This window comes from Lynx rufus, unplaced genomic scaffold (genome assembly GCF_022079265.1).
Source record: "Lynx rufus isolate CCGP_SWC_20201006 ecotype Redwood Valley unplaced genomic scaffold, mLynRuf1.p SCAF_6, whole genome shotgun sequence".
In the NCBI taxonomy this organism is placed as follows: domain Eukaryota; kingdom Metazoa; phylum Chordata; class Mammalia; order Carnivora; family Felidae; genus Lynx; species Lynx rufus.
Window position 1 is genome coordinate 48,253,878 of NW_025814878.1, and position 14,162 is coordinate 48,268,039.

At 41.9% G+C, this 14,162-nt stretch overlaps 1 protein-coding gene across 1 annotated transcript in view; it reads right to left on the reverse strand.

The window, feature by feature from the left end:
- Nucleotides 1-296: 296 nt before the first annotated feature.
- Nucleotides 297-14,162, reverse strand: part of AFG1L (AFG1 like ATPase) — a 201,989-nt gene continuing 188,123 nt past the window's right edge. Inside the window, exons 12-14 of the mRNA XM_047102407.1 lie at nt 7,233-7,373; nt 4,622-4,735; nt 297-1,820 (exon numbers count right to left, since the gene is read on the reverse strand). Coding sequence (XP_046958363.1) covers nt 1,692-1,820; nt 4,622-4,735; nt 7,233-7,373 — 384 coding nt within the window. The 3' untranslated portion in view covers nt 297-1,691. The remainder of the gene's footprint in view (nt 1,821-4,621; nt 4,736-7,232; nt 7,374-14,162) is intronic.

Below are 14,162 nucleotides of genomic sequence, written 5' to 3' on the forward strand. Positions count from 1 at the left end.
ATAATGTACGGACTTGTGGAATCACGTACACTTGAAACTAATGCAACACTGTGTGACTATACTTCAATTTTAAAAAAGTTTAATGTTTTTTTAATGTTTATTTATTTTTGAGAGAGATAAACAGAGTGCGAGCAGGGGAGAGGCAGAGAGAGAGGGAGACACAGAATCCGAAGCAGGCTCCAGGCTCTGAGCTGTCAGCACAGAATCCGACGTGGGGCTCGAACTCACAAACCATGAGATCGTGACCTGAGCTGAAGTCAGACGCTTAAATGACTGAGCCACCCAGGCACCCCAGAAATAAAAAACTTTTAATGTTTTTAAACCCACAGTTAATCTTCAGGATCCTTGATTTAAACTTCTCTCTATACTTGGGTACCCTATCCATCTATCTGCTTGACTTAGGTTAATGTCCAAAATAGACCCATGTGGATAGATTCACGTATAAATTCAAAAGATTCAAAAGGGCTTGTGTTGACAACCGTAATCATTTGAACTGTGCCTACTCCCCCCACGTATTTGATTTTCACAATATGTTATAGATTTCGCAGTTTTCCTTTTCTCTTTTTTCCTGGAAGAGGGATTTAGATCCTATTAACAGCCTCAACTCAGATCCCTTCTGGGATAATAGCAAAGTCAGGTTGTACTTGAATGAAGGAAGGAAAGACCTCGATGAAGGACAAGTCAGATTTTATTTAAGCAGGTTCATCAGTGTTCCTTCCCATTTACAGTTAAGTCCATCTCACCACAGAAGCAGAGGCGAGAGTGGGGAGTGGCATTTGGCAGCCAGACCAAAGGCTTCCGAGCGCTGGGCAGAGCCTCCCGTCCACTGGGGTCCTGCTGGCGTCAGATGAGCTGGAATCCGCTCTGCTACTTTGTGTGCCCAGGACTCTGTCCCCTCCTGACACCCTCTCGCTGGCCCCTATTCCTGGCATCTATTCCTCTACTGGCAGTCAGACTTGGGGGATCTGCCTGCGGGTTAGAATTTGACACCCTCGCTCCTTATTCTATGGTGTCATCCTCAATTTTTTTGGGGCAACTTCGTGTCCACTGAAGATCTGGTCCTGCCTCTGCCAAGCCTGATAGCAGGTCAAAAAACATACCCTCGGTTGTGAGGAATCCTGAAGGCCTGGGAGATTTAGTATCATTCTTGGCCCCCCAAAATCACACATATAAGCCCATATTCTAAAATGTTATTCTCTTTAGTTTATAATAAGATCAGAAAGTTTCTTGGCTTTGAATTGAAATATAGGGGTTTTTCTCCCCTCTCATAAAAGATGCATTTGTATCATGAGGCTACTATGTAGCCAAAGCCGGAGATTTCCATAATGACACCGCATGTAACCGCGTGTGTGTGTGTGTGTGTGTGTGTGTGTGTGTGTGTGTGTTTAAGGATCATTCAAGTGGCTTAATACAAAACCAAAAGGTCTGGTCCTACATTAATCTTCAGGGGTGATGATTTTAATTTTGTGGTGCAGAAATAAAGCCAAATAAATAGGCAAAAAGTAAACCTACAAAAATGGCTTTGACTTACGAATCCACTACTACATCTCTGAGAGAAATTTTAGATAAAAATGGTCCAGAGGACAAAATGCATAATTAACGATGAGAAAACGATTCCTTCAAGTTCCATAATGAAGAGTTCTCCCCGCCGTGATCATCTGTCCTGAGTTTTATTCATGAAAAAGTCACGGTTACTTCTTGCCTCTGTCCCCTTCATTCCAGTACTGCTCAGTCTGCATTTCTGTGAGCCGGGAAATCGTGCGCTGAAACGCAAAGATTTCCTCTTCTCCGGTAAACATGGAAAGTCCTTCTGCTGAATCCTGGTTACCAAAACACAAAACAAAACAAAACAAAGGAAACAACCCAGCACCAATTAAAACTACCACAAATGAAGATTTACAAAACTAAGTACAGGGTTAAAACAACTTTTTAGGTTTACTTTTTTTGATTTAGATTTTAAAATGTTTCATACACTTTTTTTTCATATATAATAATCTCTTTTCATATATAATAATCTCTCTGGATACTAGAGAATCCACTAATTTAAGCCAATAATCAATGGACAGAACAAATTACCAGGGAGAAAATGATAGGCAAAACATAAGAAGAATAATTAAAGCTGAAACAATGCCCCAAAATCCAAATATGAACATTTTTGCATGAAGAAAGTTTTTGCACGATGAAAGTTTTCTGCAGAATCTGAAGAAAGGACACGTCAGACAGAAAAGAATTCTGTCTCCAAAAGTGCACACCAGAAGGAAGTAATGCCCAAAACACGGCAGTTCTGGCAAGTTTGGAAGAGGCTGACACGTCCCTCTGAAGCGTCACAGGCAGGGCCACATTCCCAACCAGAGGCCCTGAGGATAAACTCCTGCAGAACCTTTTCCTAATGGGCTGACACAGAGGTCCCCTGTGGGCCTAGAGAGTGGCCTGGAAGCCTACTTTGGGAAGGCAGAGCTGCCCTTTGGTCTTGAGCTGCTGGGACATTTTGTGATCCCACCAACCACGGTTAAGTCGGGGATCCCTCAGTGAGGGCAGCAAACAGCCTGGGACTGGTGATAGCAACATGGGCTTGTGGCCAGTAAGTGAGAAAGAGAAATTGTGTCTCTTTCCTTAGGGGTTTCTACCACATTTCTTCAGAGAAAACTTCTTGACTCCTTAGTCCACGTATTCCTGGCTGACCTACTGCAAAACTGCATGACCCTGTGGTCCAAAGCCCTCATTCCTTCATAGATTATTGGCCCCACATGTTGAGCTTACTTTACCCTAGATGTGAACCCTGATCCTAGGGAGAAAAACTGAAGCGCCAATGATTTAAAAAACTTTAGAAACTGAGATGATATAGCCCCTCCAGTGTATTTTTTCAAACAGTAAAAGATATTATTTGGATACACGTATCGTTCTTAAAGAAACCACCATTTTGAAAGTTCTTAGCATATAGATTCATAAGTAGCTATTTATTTTTACACATAGGTTTAAGCAGTCATATTTTGAAAGTTCACTTTTAAAAAAAATATTCAAAATTTATTTTTTAATTTTATTTTCTTAATGTTTATTTATTTTTTGAGAGAGACAGCATGAGTGGGCAAGGGCAGAGAAAGATGGAGACACAGAATCCAAAGCAGGCTCCAGGCTCTGAGCTGTCAGGACAGAGCCCAATGTGGGGCTCAAATTCACGAACCGTGAGATCATGACCTGAGCAAAAGTCAGACACTTAACTGACTGAGCCACCCAAGTGTCCTGAAAGTTCACCTTCTTCTTTTTTTTTTTAAATTTTTAATGTTTATTTATTATTACATTTTAATAATTATTTAAAAATTATTAAACATTTTAATGTTTATTTCTCTTTTGAGAAAAAGAGAGACACAAAGCATGAGCAGGGGAGGGGCAAAGAGAGAGGGAGACACAGAATTCGAAGCAGGATCCAGGCTCTGAGCTGTCAGCGCAAACCCTGACATGGGGCTCAAACTCACAAACGTGAGATCATGACCTGAGCCAAAGTCAGACACTTAACTGACTGAGCCACCCAGGTGCCCCAGAAGTTCACCTTTTAATGAATTATAGGCCTCATTTCCCCAAACTCCTAAGATTGCATAATTTCTACTTGGGTCAATAAGGAAATGTTTCCTCACTCCAGATGGTCTTTCAACTCTGGGGTTGGAAGAATGGGCTCCCCTCATTCTGGAGATTATTGTTTATGGATAGCTTTAAAATTTTGACTAATATTTCAACTGTTGAGAAATATCCCCTGTAATGTTCATACAGAATAAGGAAATGTAAAATCACTTTAGGTTGGCCTGGGGTGAATCACCAGACCCCAAGCTCCAGGAGGACTGAGCCAGCACTGGCTGGTTCTCTATAGCATGTTTATGGAATAGGTGTTGGGAGATGAAAGATGGACTTCTTTTTAAACCAAGGGTCTTGCCAGGCACTCTACGGTCCTGGAATAGTCAGCCTGCATGCTTGGATACTGTATCTTGCACTCTACAAGTCCAGTAGACACGAAGAATATCTACAAAAGGCAGCATGGTGGGGCGCCTGGGTGGCTCAGTCAGTTGGGCGTCTGACTTCGGCTCAGGTCATGATCTCACGGTCCGTGGGTTCAAGCCCCATGTCGGGCTCTGTGCTGACAGCTCGGAGCCTGGAGTCTGCTTTGGATTCTGTGTCTTGCTCTCTCTCTGCCCCTCCCCTGCTCATGCTCTGTCTCTCTCTGTCTCAAAAACAAAAAATAAAAACATGGAAAAAAATTAAAAAAAAAAAAAAAAGAAAAAGGCAGCATGGTGTAGCAGAATGAGCCCAGCACCAGACACAGGTGCCCTGGTGTCCAGCTTCTGGCCTGCCCACCATTAGTCAGCAGGATGATCACAGGCCCACTGGTCCCCTTCTCTGGTCTTCGTTTTCGTTATATGCAAAAAATGATCATGAAGATTCCTTCCACCCTAAGAGTTTATTCTCTACTTTAGTGACATTGAGAGAAAGTCTGCTATAATGGCTTTAGAAGAAAGCAGCAAGTCAATAGTTAAATACGTATCGCATTCCTTCTTCAAAATGTAGCCACGTATAAAACCCAAAACAATTAGGCTGTTTTATAATAAAAAGAGATTATGTTAATATTGCCTACCTGGCTCAGCCCCAAGTCATCCATCAGTATTCTGCTATGCTCCAACTCACTGTCATGATGTTGATGCAAAAATAAGCTTGATATAGGAGTCGATGCAGAACAAATTATGCGCACCTGAAAGAGAGGAGAATGAGGAAATGGTATGACTCCTTACATGTCACAACTCGAAAGTAAGAGCAAATCTCTCATGAAATAAAATTGTGTTTGTCATTACAGGGAGTTCAGATGTTCGCTTTTAGAACATCTGTATTCTTCCTAATAGTTTGTGTTTCTTTAAAGTGGTATTTTTAAACTGCATAGTACGTTTCTAAATATTTCCTTACAGCTTGTAATATCCCGTAAAGTAGGAAGCAAAGATTTTCGTGATGCCAGCTCAGGTCTCCCAATCTGAAGTCCAGTGGTCTTTCGGTTACACCTTGATGTTGACATTTACACCTGGCTGGTTGGAGCCCGTCTCTGTGTACATCAAAGATGCTCCTTGCAGAGGTGACTGCTAAGTTCAATGCATTGCTACTCTAATTACACCCTGAATTTCTAGAACCTACATTTATATCAGCATCCTACACTAAGACATTCTTCAAAAAGACTAAGCTTGGCATTAATATTTGTTGATTACGTGTTTGAGTGTGCATATGTGACCATATATTGGAAACAGCTTTTATATCTTTATAAACTCTATGTCCACAAATTTAAAGATAATACATACTCTTCTTGATGCTTAACAAGTCCTGAATTTGTTTTCAGGATTCACAGCTATCCTTTAAAAAATCATTATTTGGGGCGCCTGGGTGGCGCAGTCGGTTAAGCGTCTGACTTCAGCCAGGTCACGATCTCTCGGTCCTTGAGTTCGAGCCCCGCGTCGGGCTCTGGGCTGATGGCTTGGAGCCTGGAGCCTGTTTCCGATTCTGTGTCTCCCTCTCTCTCTGCCCCTCCCCTGTTCATGCTCTGTCTCTCTCTGTCCCAAAAATAAATAAACGTTGAAAAAAAAATTAAAAAAAAAAAAAAAGAAAATAAAAAATCATTATTTAAACAACGATATCAATACTTGAAAATAATGTATTGACATTGGGACTAGTTTTTCCATCTCCAGACGGTCTCCTACCTCCTCTTACAAATTCTTTTTAATCACAAATGACACTTCTTTCATCATTGAGACAGGAATACTCTGATTTCACAAATTTCCATGAATACATTCTAGAATAATGTCTGTTTAGCGCTCCCAACTTCTGAAATAAGAGAATTTCAATGATTCTCTTAAAAAAGAATATCAGCCCTACATGTGTGATATATAGTTAAAGCAAATGTTAGGAGAGTGGTTCTGGTATTCCATCATATTGCCACAGAAATCTTCTTTCCCATTAATTAAGAAGTGAAACAATGGGGGGTGAGATAGGACAGGGGGAGAGGCATATGTTTTCCTTAAGTTATTCCTAGCTGAAACATGAACAAGTTAGAGTTTATCAATCCTCTTACTCTAAGAACCACCTACTAATGCCCCTCTGCCACTTTCTTCTTGAAGCATTGCCCTCTAGAAACAGAGGGCCACCTCCAGGCTCACTCCCTTCATGCTGGACCCCACATGATTATTTCAGAGCAGGGTGTCTGGATAAGTGATGCAGGAGACAAGAGACCGGACTTGATCCCCTAGCTTCCTTCCTCTCCTGTCTAGCTGAGCATGTGTATGCTGGCCCCATTGGAGTGTGTGGCACATTTTGAGGTGACTCACTGTGGCAGAGTCCTCTCGGCACCGTGCCTGAGCCAGGCTGGTTGCCCTTTGTGCTCAGGCCTACCACAGGGCCTTTGCTGCAAGCTGCAAACATGCCCCCTGGTGACCCCTTTTCAACCTGCACTGGAGTTTAGCCATCGCTTCTCCAGCATTTATTTATAAGGAGCGGTGGAGGAGCTTGTGAATCTGCAGATGAACAGCCCTGGGATTAGGGCTCATTTGCTGGGCTGGGGACAGGGTGGGCTCTGGAATGTGGGCCTTCGGTAGCCCAGAGGATTCTGATGTAGGCGGTCCACAGCAGGCCTTCCCTGTGTCCACCCCCACCCCCCACCTCCAAAGATCAGCCTTCTCTCCCCCAGACCCTCAGAGCACCATACTCCTCTCTCTCCTTCCAAGAGATCAGTCCTCAGTGGTGACTTCACATTTAGCTCTGTGGATGTCTGATTAATGTTTCTCTGACACTAGACTATAAGCTCTATGAAGGCAGGCGCTAGACCTGGCTTCGCCTGTCATTGAATTTCTAGCATTTAGCACTGCTTAGCATGAAAAAGGTTGCTGAATGAATGAATTAATGAAACATTAAAATCTCACCTCTCCCTCCTAGTGGATTCTGGTACTTTCCTCCTGCCCTCAAATGCCACATGATATTCGAGTTGCCTTACATGCTCATTTAATCCTCAAAACAACCAAAACAACGTTTTAAGTGTTCTTCATGGATTAGCTTATTTTGCCCTCAACAACAACAATCCTCTGAGGCAAATCCTATTATCCCCAATTTGCAGAGGAGGATACTGAGGCACAGAGAATAAACCAGGATTCCAGCCCAGGCAAGCTGGCTCCACAGTTCAAAATGTTTAGTCTTGAGAAAATGCACTACATCCTTACCTTGAAATCATAGAAGTTATCAATGAGAGTTATGAATCTTCGAGCTTGCGTCCTCTTGGCCAGCGTAAATTGTGGAATGTTTCGTAAAAATACTGTATCGAAATTCTTTGACAGTTCCAGATAGTCACTAGCTCCAAGTGGCTGTAATTAAAATGAAATAAAGACTAGAAACCTAAAGCCAATTCTGGTTGCCCTGCCTTAATTTGAAAACACCTCCTTTTCTGGTTGCAGTCGGATCTAGGGGGTGGTTTGGGGTAACCTGACCAAATGGAGCAGTTTTCACAGCAGGTGAAGAGCAGTGTCTACCGAAACTGTAATAGCGATGGAGGAAAGGGGCAGGAGAGAGGACAGAGTGTGGTGAGGAGTGAAAGAGTATCTTGAGCTGCCTCAGTTGTTAGGTTGTAGGTCCCTGTCTTAAACTCAGCCTTCACTTTTTTTATTTCTATGACATAACTGTAAACGTGTCCCAACAAATCCTTCTTATGGCTCAACCGCAAACTGTCACTACCACTAAATGGCGCTATCTTACAATGACAAGCCACCTCTGATGTCACCATTTTGAAATACAGACTATGCTTCAGTATGAAATCATCAGAAAATGGGGCCTCTGGGTGGCTCAGTCAGTTAAGCATCCAACTTTAGCTCAGGTCATGATCTCACAGCTTGTGAGTTCCAGCCCCGCATCGGGCTCTGTGCTGACAGCTCGGAGCCTGGAGCCTGCTTCGGATTCTGTGTCTCCCTCTCTCTCTGCCTCTCCCCTGCTCATGCTCTCTCTCTCTCAAAAATAATTAAATATTAAAATAATAATAAAAAAATCATCAGAAAAAATCTTCCATTGAATTTCAAGTACAAGTGTTCAAGAGCAAGATAGTGAACACTGCCAGCTTCTATAGGAGATACTAGAGGGTTTCCTCACCAGAAGCAGACAGAGACCTTGAGCATAAGTTGGAGGAACATGTTCCCTCTTAATGTGAGGAGGGTCCAACACTCAAGGCTCACAAAATTATTCACAAAGGCTTCACCTATAACGTAAGGCACTTCTTCCTGAAACATGAATTTAGCTCATGAAAATCGTGAAAACTATCTGCAAACACATCTTGGGACACAGGCTGTGAAGCCTCTCAATTTCGGGCAGAATCCACCAACACTCCACCCTGTCCAAAAACCTCTCCCTTCCTTGAGTTATTTGCATCAAAACTTCTTCCAGAAATGCAGGTATGACTATGTTCCTGGGAGAATTAGGGACTTGTGACAAGGAGAGACAGTCATTTCCACTACAGAGCCCATCTATTTAAGCCTATACTCTCCCGGCAACCAGCTGAATCCAGTCACTCAGGAAAGTAGACCTCTCACGGAAGTGTGGGGAGGTGAGAGTAAATCAGAGAGTGAAGCTCTGGGGAAGTGGTTCCCTCAAGCGAGAGCAGCTTCTTTTTTTTTTTTTTTTTTTTTTTTAAATTTTTTTTTTTTCAACGTTTATTTATTTTTGGGACAGAGAGAGACAGAGCATGAACGGGGGAGGGGCAGAGAGAGAGGGAGACACAGAATCGGAAACAGGCTCCAGGCTCTGAGCCACCAGCCCAGAGCCCGACGCGGGGCTCGAACTCACGGACCGCGAGATCGTGACCTGGCTGAAGTCGGACGCTTAACCGACTGCGCCACCCAGGCGCCCCAAGCGAGAGCAGCTTCTAAGAAGGATGCAGCAGTTGGGGCGCCTGGGTGGCTCAGCTGGTTGAGCGTCTGACTTCGGCTCAGGTCATGATCTCACAGTTCATTAGATCAAGCCTTGAGTCAGGTTCCACACTGACAATGTGTGAGATTCTCTCTCTCTCTCTCTCTCTCTTCCCCCACTCATGCATTCTCTTGCTCTCTCAAAAATAAATGAATAAACTTAAAAAAAAAAAAAAAGCATGCAGCAATTATGAGACCCTGAGCAAAGGGGCACGAGACTGGAGACAGGGCACAAAGAAGCACAAAGAATGTCCTGGCTCCTTTGGAAATCTGCTTAGAGATGTCCCTTCTCCACATCTCCTCTCACCAACCAGGTACCAAATGGGGCTGGAAGAGGGGACCCTTGCCTTTCCCATTTCCTTCCCTGGCTGGACAGCCTTTACCTCCAGACCCAGTGCCTGGCCTTAGCTGAGGCTCCCCAACTCACTTGGCCATATAGGGACTCTACTGTGGGGTTGTTGGTTTGTTTAACCTTGGCTGTCTTCAAGGGAACCCTGCTGTCAAGCCTGTTGTTAAGAACCAGGAGTGAATACTCAGTGTGTTACTTATTAACTGTGCACCTTTGGCAAGCTACCTAATCTTTCTCTTCCTTTAGTTTTTTTTTTTTTTTAATGTTTATTTTGAGAGAGAGAGAGAGAGAAAGAGTAAGCAAGCGGGGAGGGACAGAGAGAGAGGGAGAGAGAATCCCAAGAACTCCTTCATGCTGTAAGCGCAGAGCCTGATCTCACAAACCCATGAGATCATGACCTGAGCTGTGGTCAAGAGTCAGATGATCTGACTGAGCCACCCAGGCACCCTCTCTTCCTTTAGTTTTCCCATCTATAGATGGGAGTTTGATTCCTATCTCACAGGATTGTGAAGATGACACAAAATAATACAGGCAAAGCATTTACCACAGTGCCTAGGGCATACATTAGCACTCAAATCACTTTGGCTGCTTTTTATTTTTATTATCTTGAGCTCAAATGATTAGGCTCAATACAGACGAGTTGAGGATGTAAAGTGTCGCTCTAAATAGGACCAGTTAGCGTTGCTCCCCCATCCACCATATCCAAACCCCTAAATCAGTCTTTGTGCATTTGCCAGTCCTCAGAGTCACAGCAGGGACCAAATGAGCCTGTGGAATCCCCTAGAAGGAAAACAATTCCCTAAAGGGGGAGGGGGAAGGCAAGATACAGCGTGTAACTCATACAATAGGACACTCGCTCTGAGGGTGACACGCTACTTTTTTAAGATCAGTGAGAATTTAGTGTCTCATCTTTTGTAAATCAGAAAGTATATGTAAAAAAATGTAAAACCTCATCTTAGGTATGTAGTTATGTATAATTAAACTCGTTCTTTATGCACGGATGTGATTTCTATCAGTATAACTACATGCCCAAGGAAAATCATCATCAGAAGTGCACTGGAGTGCCTAGGGCAACTGAAAATCAGAATTTTGCCCACTCAGCTATTTTTACAAATTATATACCTTTGTCAGTAGGTTCTACATTTGCCATTATATTAGCAAATATCATATCCCTAAAAAATTACATGCTCATTCATGTAAAGAAAATTAAGCTTTATACAGTTTAAAACAATGGTTAAAAAAAAAACAAAACAGTGGGCACTGGGGAGTGACTGTTTAATGGATACTGAGTTTCAGTCTGGGAATATGAAAGTGTTCTAGAGATGAACCGTGGTGGGGGCTGCACAACAGCGCGAATGGACTTAATGCCACTGAACTTCACTCTTAAAAATGGTTAAATGGCCAAAAAAAAAAAAAAGGCAAATTTTATATTATATATTATTTTACTACCACTACCACCACCACCACAAAAAACATTAAAACTAGTAAAGGTTATTCACTGACAAAGAAATCCCAACTTAGGCTGCAGAGAGGTAACAATATAATTTTTTCTTTAAAAGCATAAAAAGAGGGGCACCTGGGTGGCTCAGTTCAGTTAAGCCTCTGACTTCTGGTCCATGAGTTCAGTTTGTGAGTTTGAGCCCTGCATCAGGTTCTGTGCTGTCACCTCAGAGTCTGGACCCTGCTTCAGATTCTGTGTCTTCCTCTCTCTCTGCCCCTCCCCCGCTTGCACGTTGTCTCTCTTTCTCAAAAATAAAAAAAAATAAACACTAAAAAAAAAATATATATATACATACACACACACACATATGTGTGTGTTGTGTGTGTGTGTGTATGTATATATATATATATATATATATATATATATATATATAATGTATATATAAGAAGAAGGGCGCCTGGGTGACTCAATTAAGCACCCGACTCTGGATTTCGGTTCAGGTCATGATCTCATGGTTCCTGAGTTCAAGCCCTGCGTGGGGCTCTGTGCTGACAGTGCGGGGCCTGCTTGGGATTCTCTGTCTCTGTCTCTATTTCTCTCTCAAAAAATAAATAAATAAACATAAAATAATAATAAATAAGTAAATAAATAAAACCTAAGAATGAAATGTATTAATTGAAGGAGGACATCATTAACCAAGGAAATCAGCTCCAACATTAGATTAATATTAATCTAAAATGTGAAATCTTTAGTAAAGAGTGTTTTCTTATACTAGATTCAATGTTGAAGTATCCAAGAAGTGATAAACTCTCAGAATTGATTTTGGTGAGAGATGGGTTTGTTTGTTTTTTTATTACTCAGAAATGCGATTTTTCATTAATAAAATAAGTTAAAGTTGTGGGCAAAAACATACTTTATACTTTGGAATCGTTGGTCACATCCAGTCACGCGACCTTGAGCAAGTGTCTCTGAACTTCCATCTCCTCATCTGTAAACTGGGGATCATAGCAGGACATGTCTCACAGGTTTGTGCTGAAGCTTCGCTGTACTGACTGCGTGTAAAATCTTCTAACAGTGGCCGTCACATAGTAAGTGCTCAATAAATGTTAGTTATTAAAGTGGTCATGTGAAAAGCACATTTATTTTATTAATTTATTAATATAATTTTAAATTAATTTTAAGAGGTCACATGAAAAGCAAATGAAATGGTATCTGCACAGTACCTATGTGGCATACAACAGATATTTAATGAATAGTAGCTACTCTTCTAGTAACTATCAAATAACCTTTTCCTGAGCTCATGAGGCCAGGGAGCCCAAACAAGTGAATAGTTCGGCTGACTCCAGTTTGCTTCTGCCTTTGCACTCAGGAAGTAAAAGCTGCGGTCTCTGTCAGCCAGGCACATTAGCGCTCCATGAAGTCATATTTACAGATGACAAAAATAGCATGTCTCAGGCCAGCCCCCTCCCACTTTTTTGGTAATACCATTAGCACTACAGGTGGGGGAAGGCACCAGGCCCACAGAATGAAGAGTGCCTACCCCCAGCACATGGCACCATGGCACATAGGAAGTGCTTAATACTTACTGAATGAATTAGCAAATGAATGTGTGAATAAAACACAACACAGCCCAAGGAGCAGACTTATTCTTTCTTTTATACCCATTTGTCTCCAAAATAATTGAACCACCTACAAAAAAACTCCTATTCTTTCTTAGTTGGCCCAAATTCCCCATTCCCAAGGCAAGCCTTTGTTGTATATCTTAGTATGTATGTAGGGAAAGTCTAGAAAGATATAGATCAAAATGTTAACAGTGGTTATCTTTGGGTGGTGGAATCAAAGATTAATTTTGTTATACCTTTTTGATCTCCCCCCATCCCTGCCCCATGAACTGTGTTACTTTTAAATAACAAAAGTAGTATTTCTGGTGGGGGGTCATTTTTTATAATTGGCATCTTATACCCTATCTCATATGTGTGAGATCATAATATCAGTTTTTTCATGGACATTTTTTCCCCCAAGGTTTTCTTCATCATGGAAGTATTATTTTTTCAGGGACATTTAAAAAGAAAATAAAACATAAGGCTGAACATATATTTTCTCCTGTACAGTCTGACAAAAGGATAAGGGATTTCATATTTGGGGTGAAATTTGACTTTAGTTATATAGTTATGTTCTTCACACTAGGAAAACCAGACAGAGGGGATGAGGTGAATGGTAGCATCTCCCAATAGTTCACGTTTAGCTTTTGCGGCCAAGCGCCAGAGTTCCCTGATCAAAGGCCTAGTGATGTCAAAATCCATTTTGTCACAGCCCAGATTGATATATTTCCATTTATGTCATGTTTTAATTTGAGCAAATTTTCTCCATGCAAGCTTGATGATGAATGTGCTGTATTCCTTTTCTCCATAAATGTCAGACAACATCTAGTCCATCTGTACATGTATATTGCCTCTGCTCCATGCTCCATCATTCTTCTCCTTCTGGTACTCTAAGAGAACCTAAGCTAAACTTCATATTCTCCATTGCTTTTATCCTTTATTTTGTATTTTCCCTTTTTCAGTTCTTCATGACTCACCGTGGATAGCTTCCTCTGACCCATATTCTAGTCCACTATATTTCTCTTTAGCTCTGGTTTATTTGCTCTTAAACTCATCCATTGAGTTGTTTTGGTTATTGTACTTTATAGGTCTAGAATTTCTATTGGTTCTTTCCAAAGCCAATGTACCTTTCTAGATCCCTACACTTAAATTTCCAAGCCTATTAAAAAAAACCTCTTTGAATATGTAAGGTTAGTTGTTTAAAATAGAGACTCATAATTCCAATATCTGGAGTTCCTAATTCTATCATTTGTTCTTGTTCTTGTTCACATCCACAGTGTCTTGTCTCCTCATATGTTTGCTTTGTGTATCTTCGTATATCTTGGGGAAAAAAAACACTCATAGAAATAAAGCCAAGTTCGAGGCTTGAAGTATTCTGAGTCACTTGGCTCACTGAATTTGACCGAAGTCCACGAGAGAGCTAGTTGACTTCTAGTTCACACTTATTCCTAGCATTCAGTCCTTCAAGGTTCCATCCAAAGTGGGGGTAGTTTACTAGGTCCCCATCCTGAGCTGGTCCTAAACTCTGACTTTTGTCCTGCTGAATCAGTGAGGCTGCCAAAAGTAAGCTCAGTTTGGGGCGCCTGGGTGGCGCAGTCGGTTGGGCGTCCAACTTCAGCCAGGTCACGATCTCGCGGTCCATGAGTTCGAGCCCCGCGTTGGGCTCTGGGCTGATGGCTCAGAGCCTGGAGCCTGTTTCCGATTCTGTGTCTCCCTCTCTCTCTGACCCTCTCCCGTTCATGCTCTGTCTCTCTCTGTCCCAAAAATAAATAAACGTTGAAAAAAAAAAAATTAAAAAAAAAAAAAGTAAG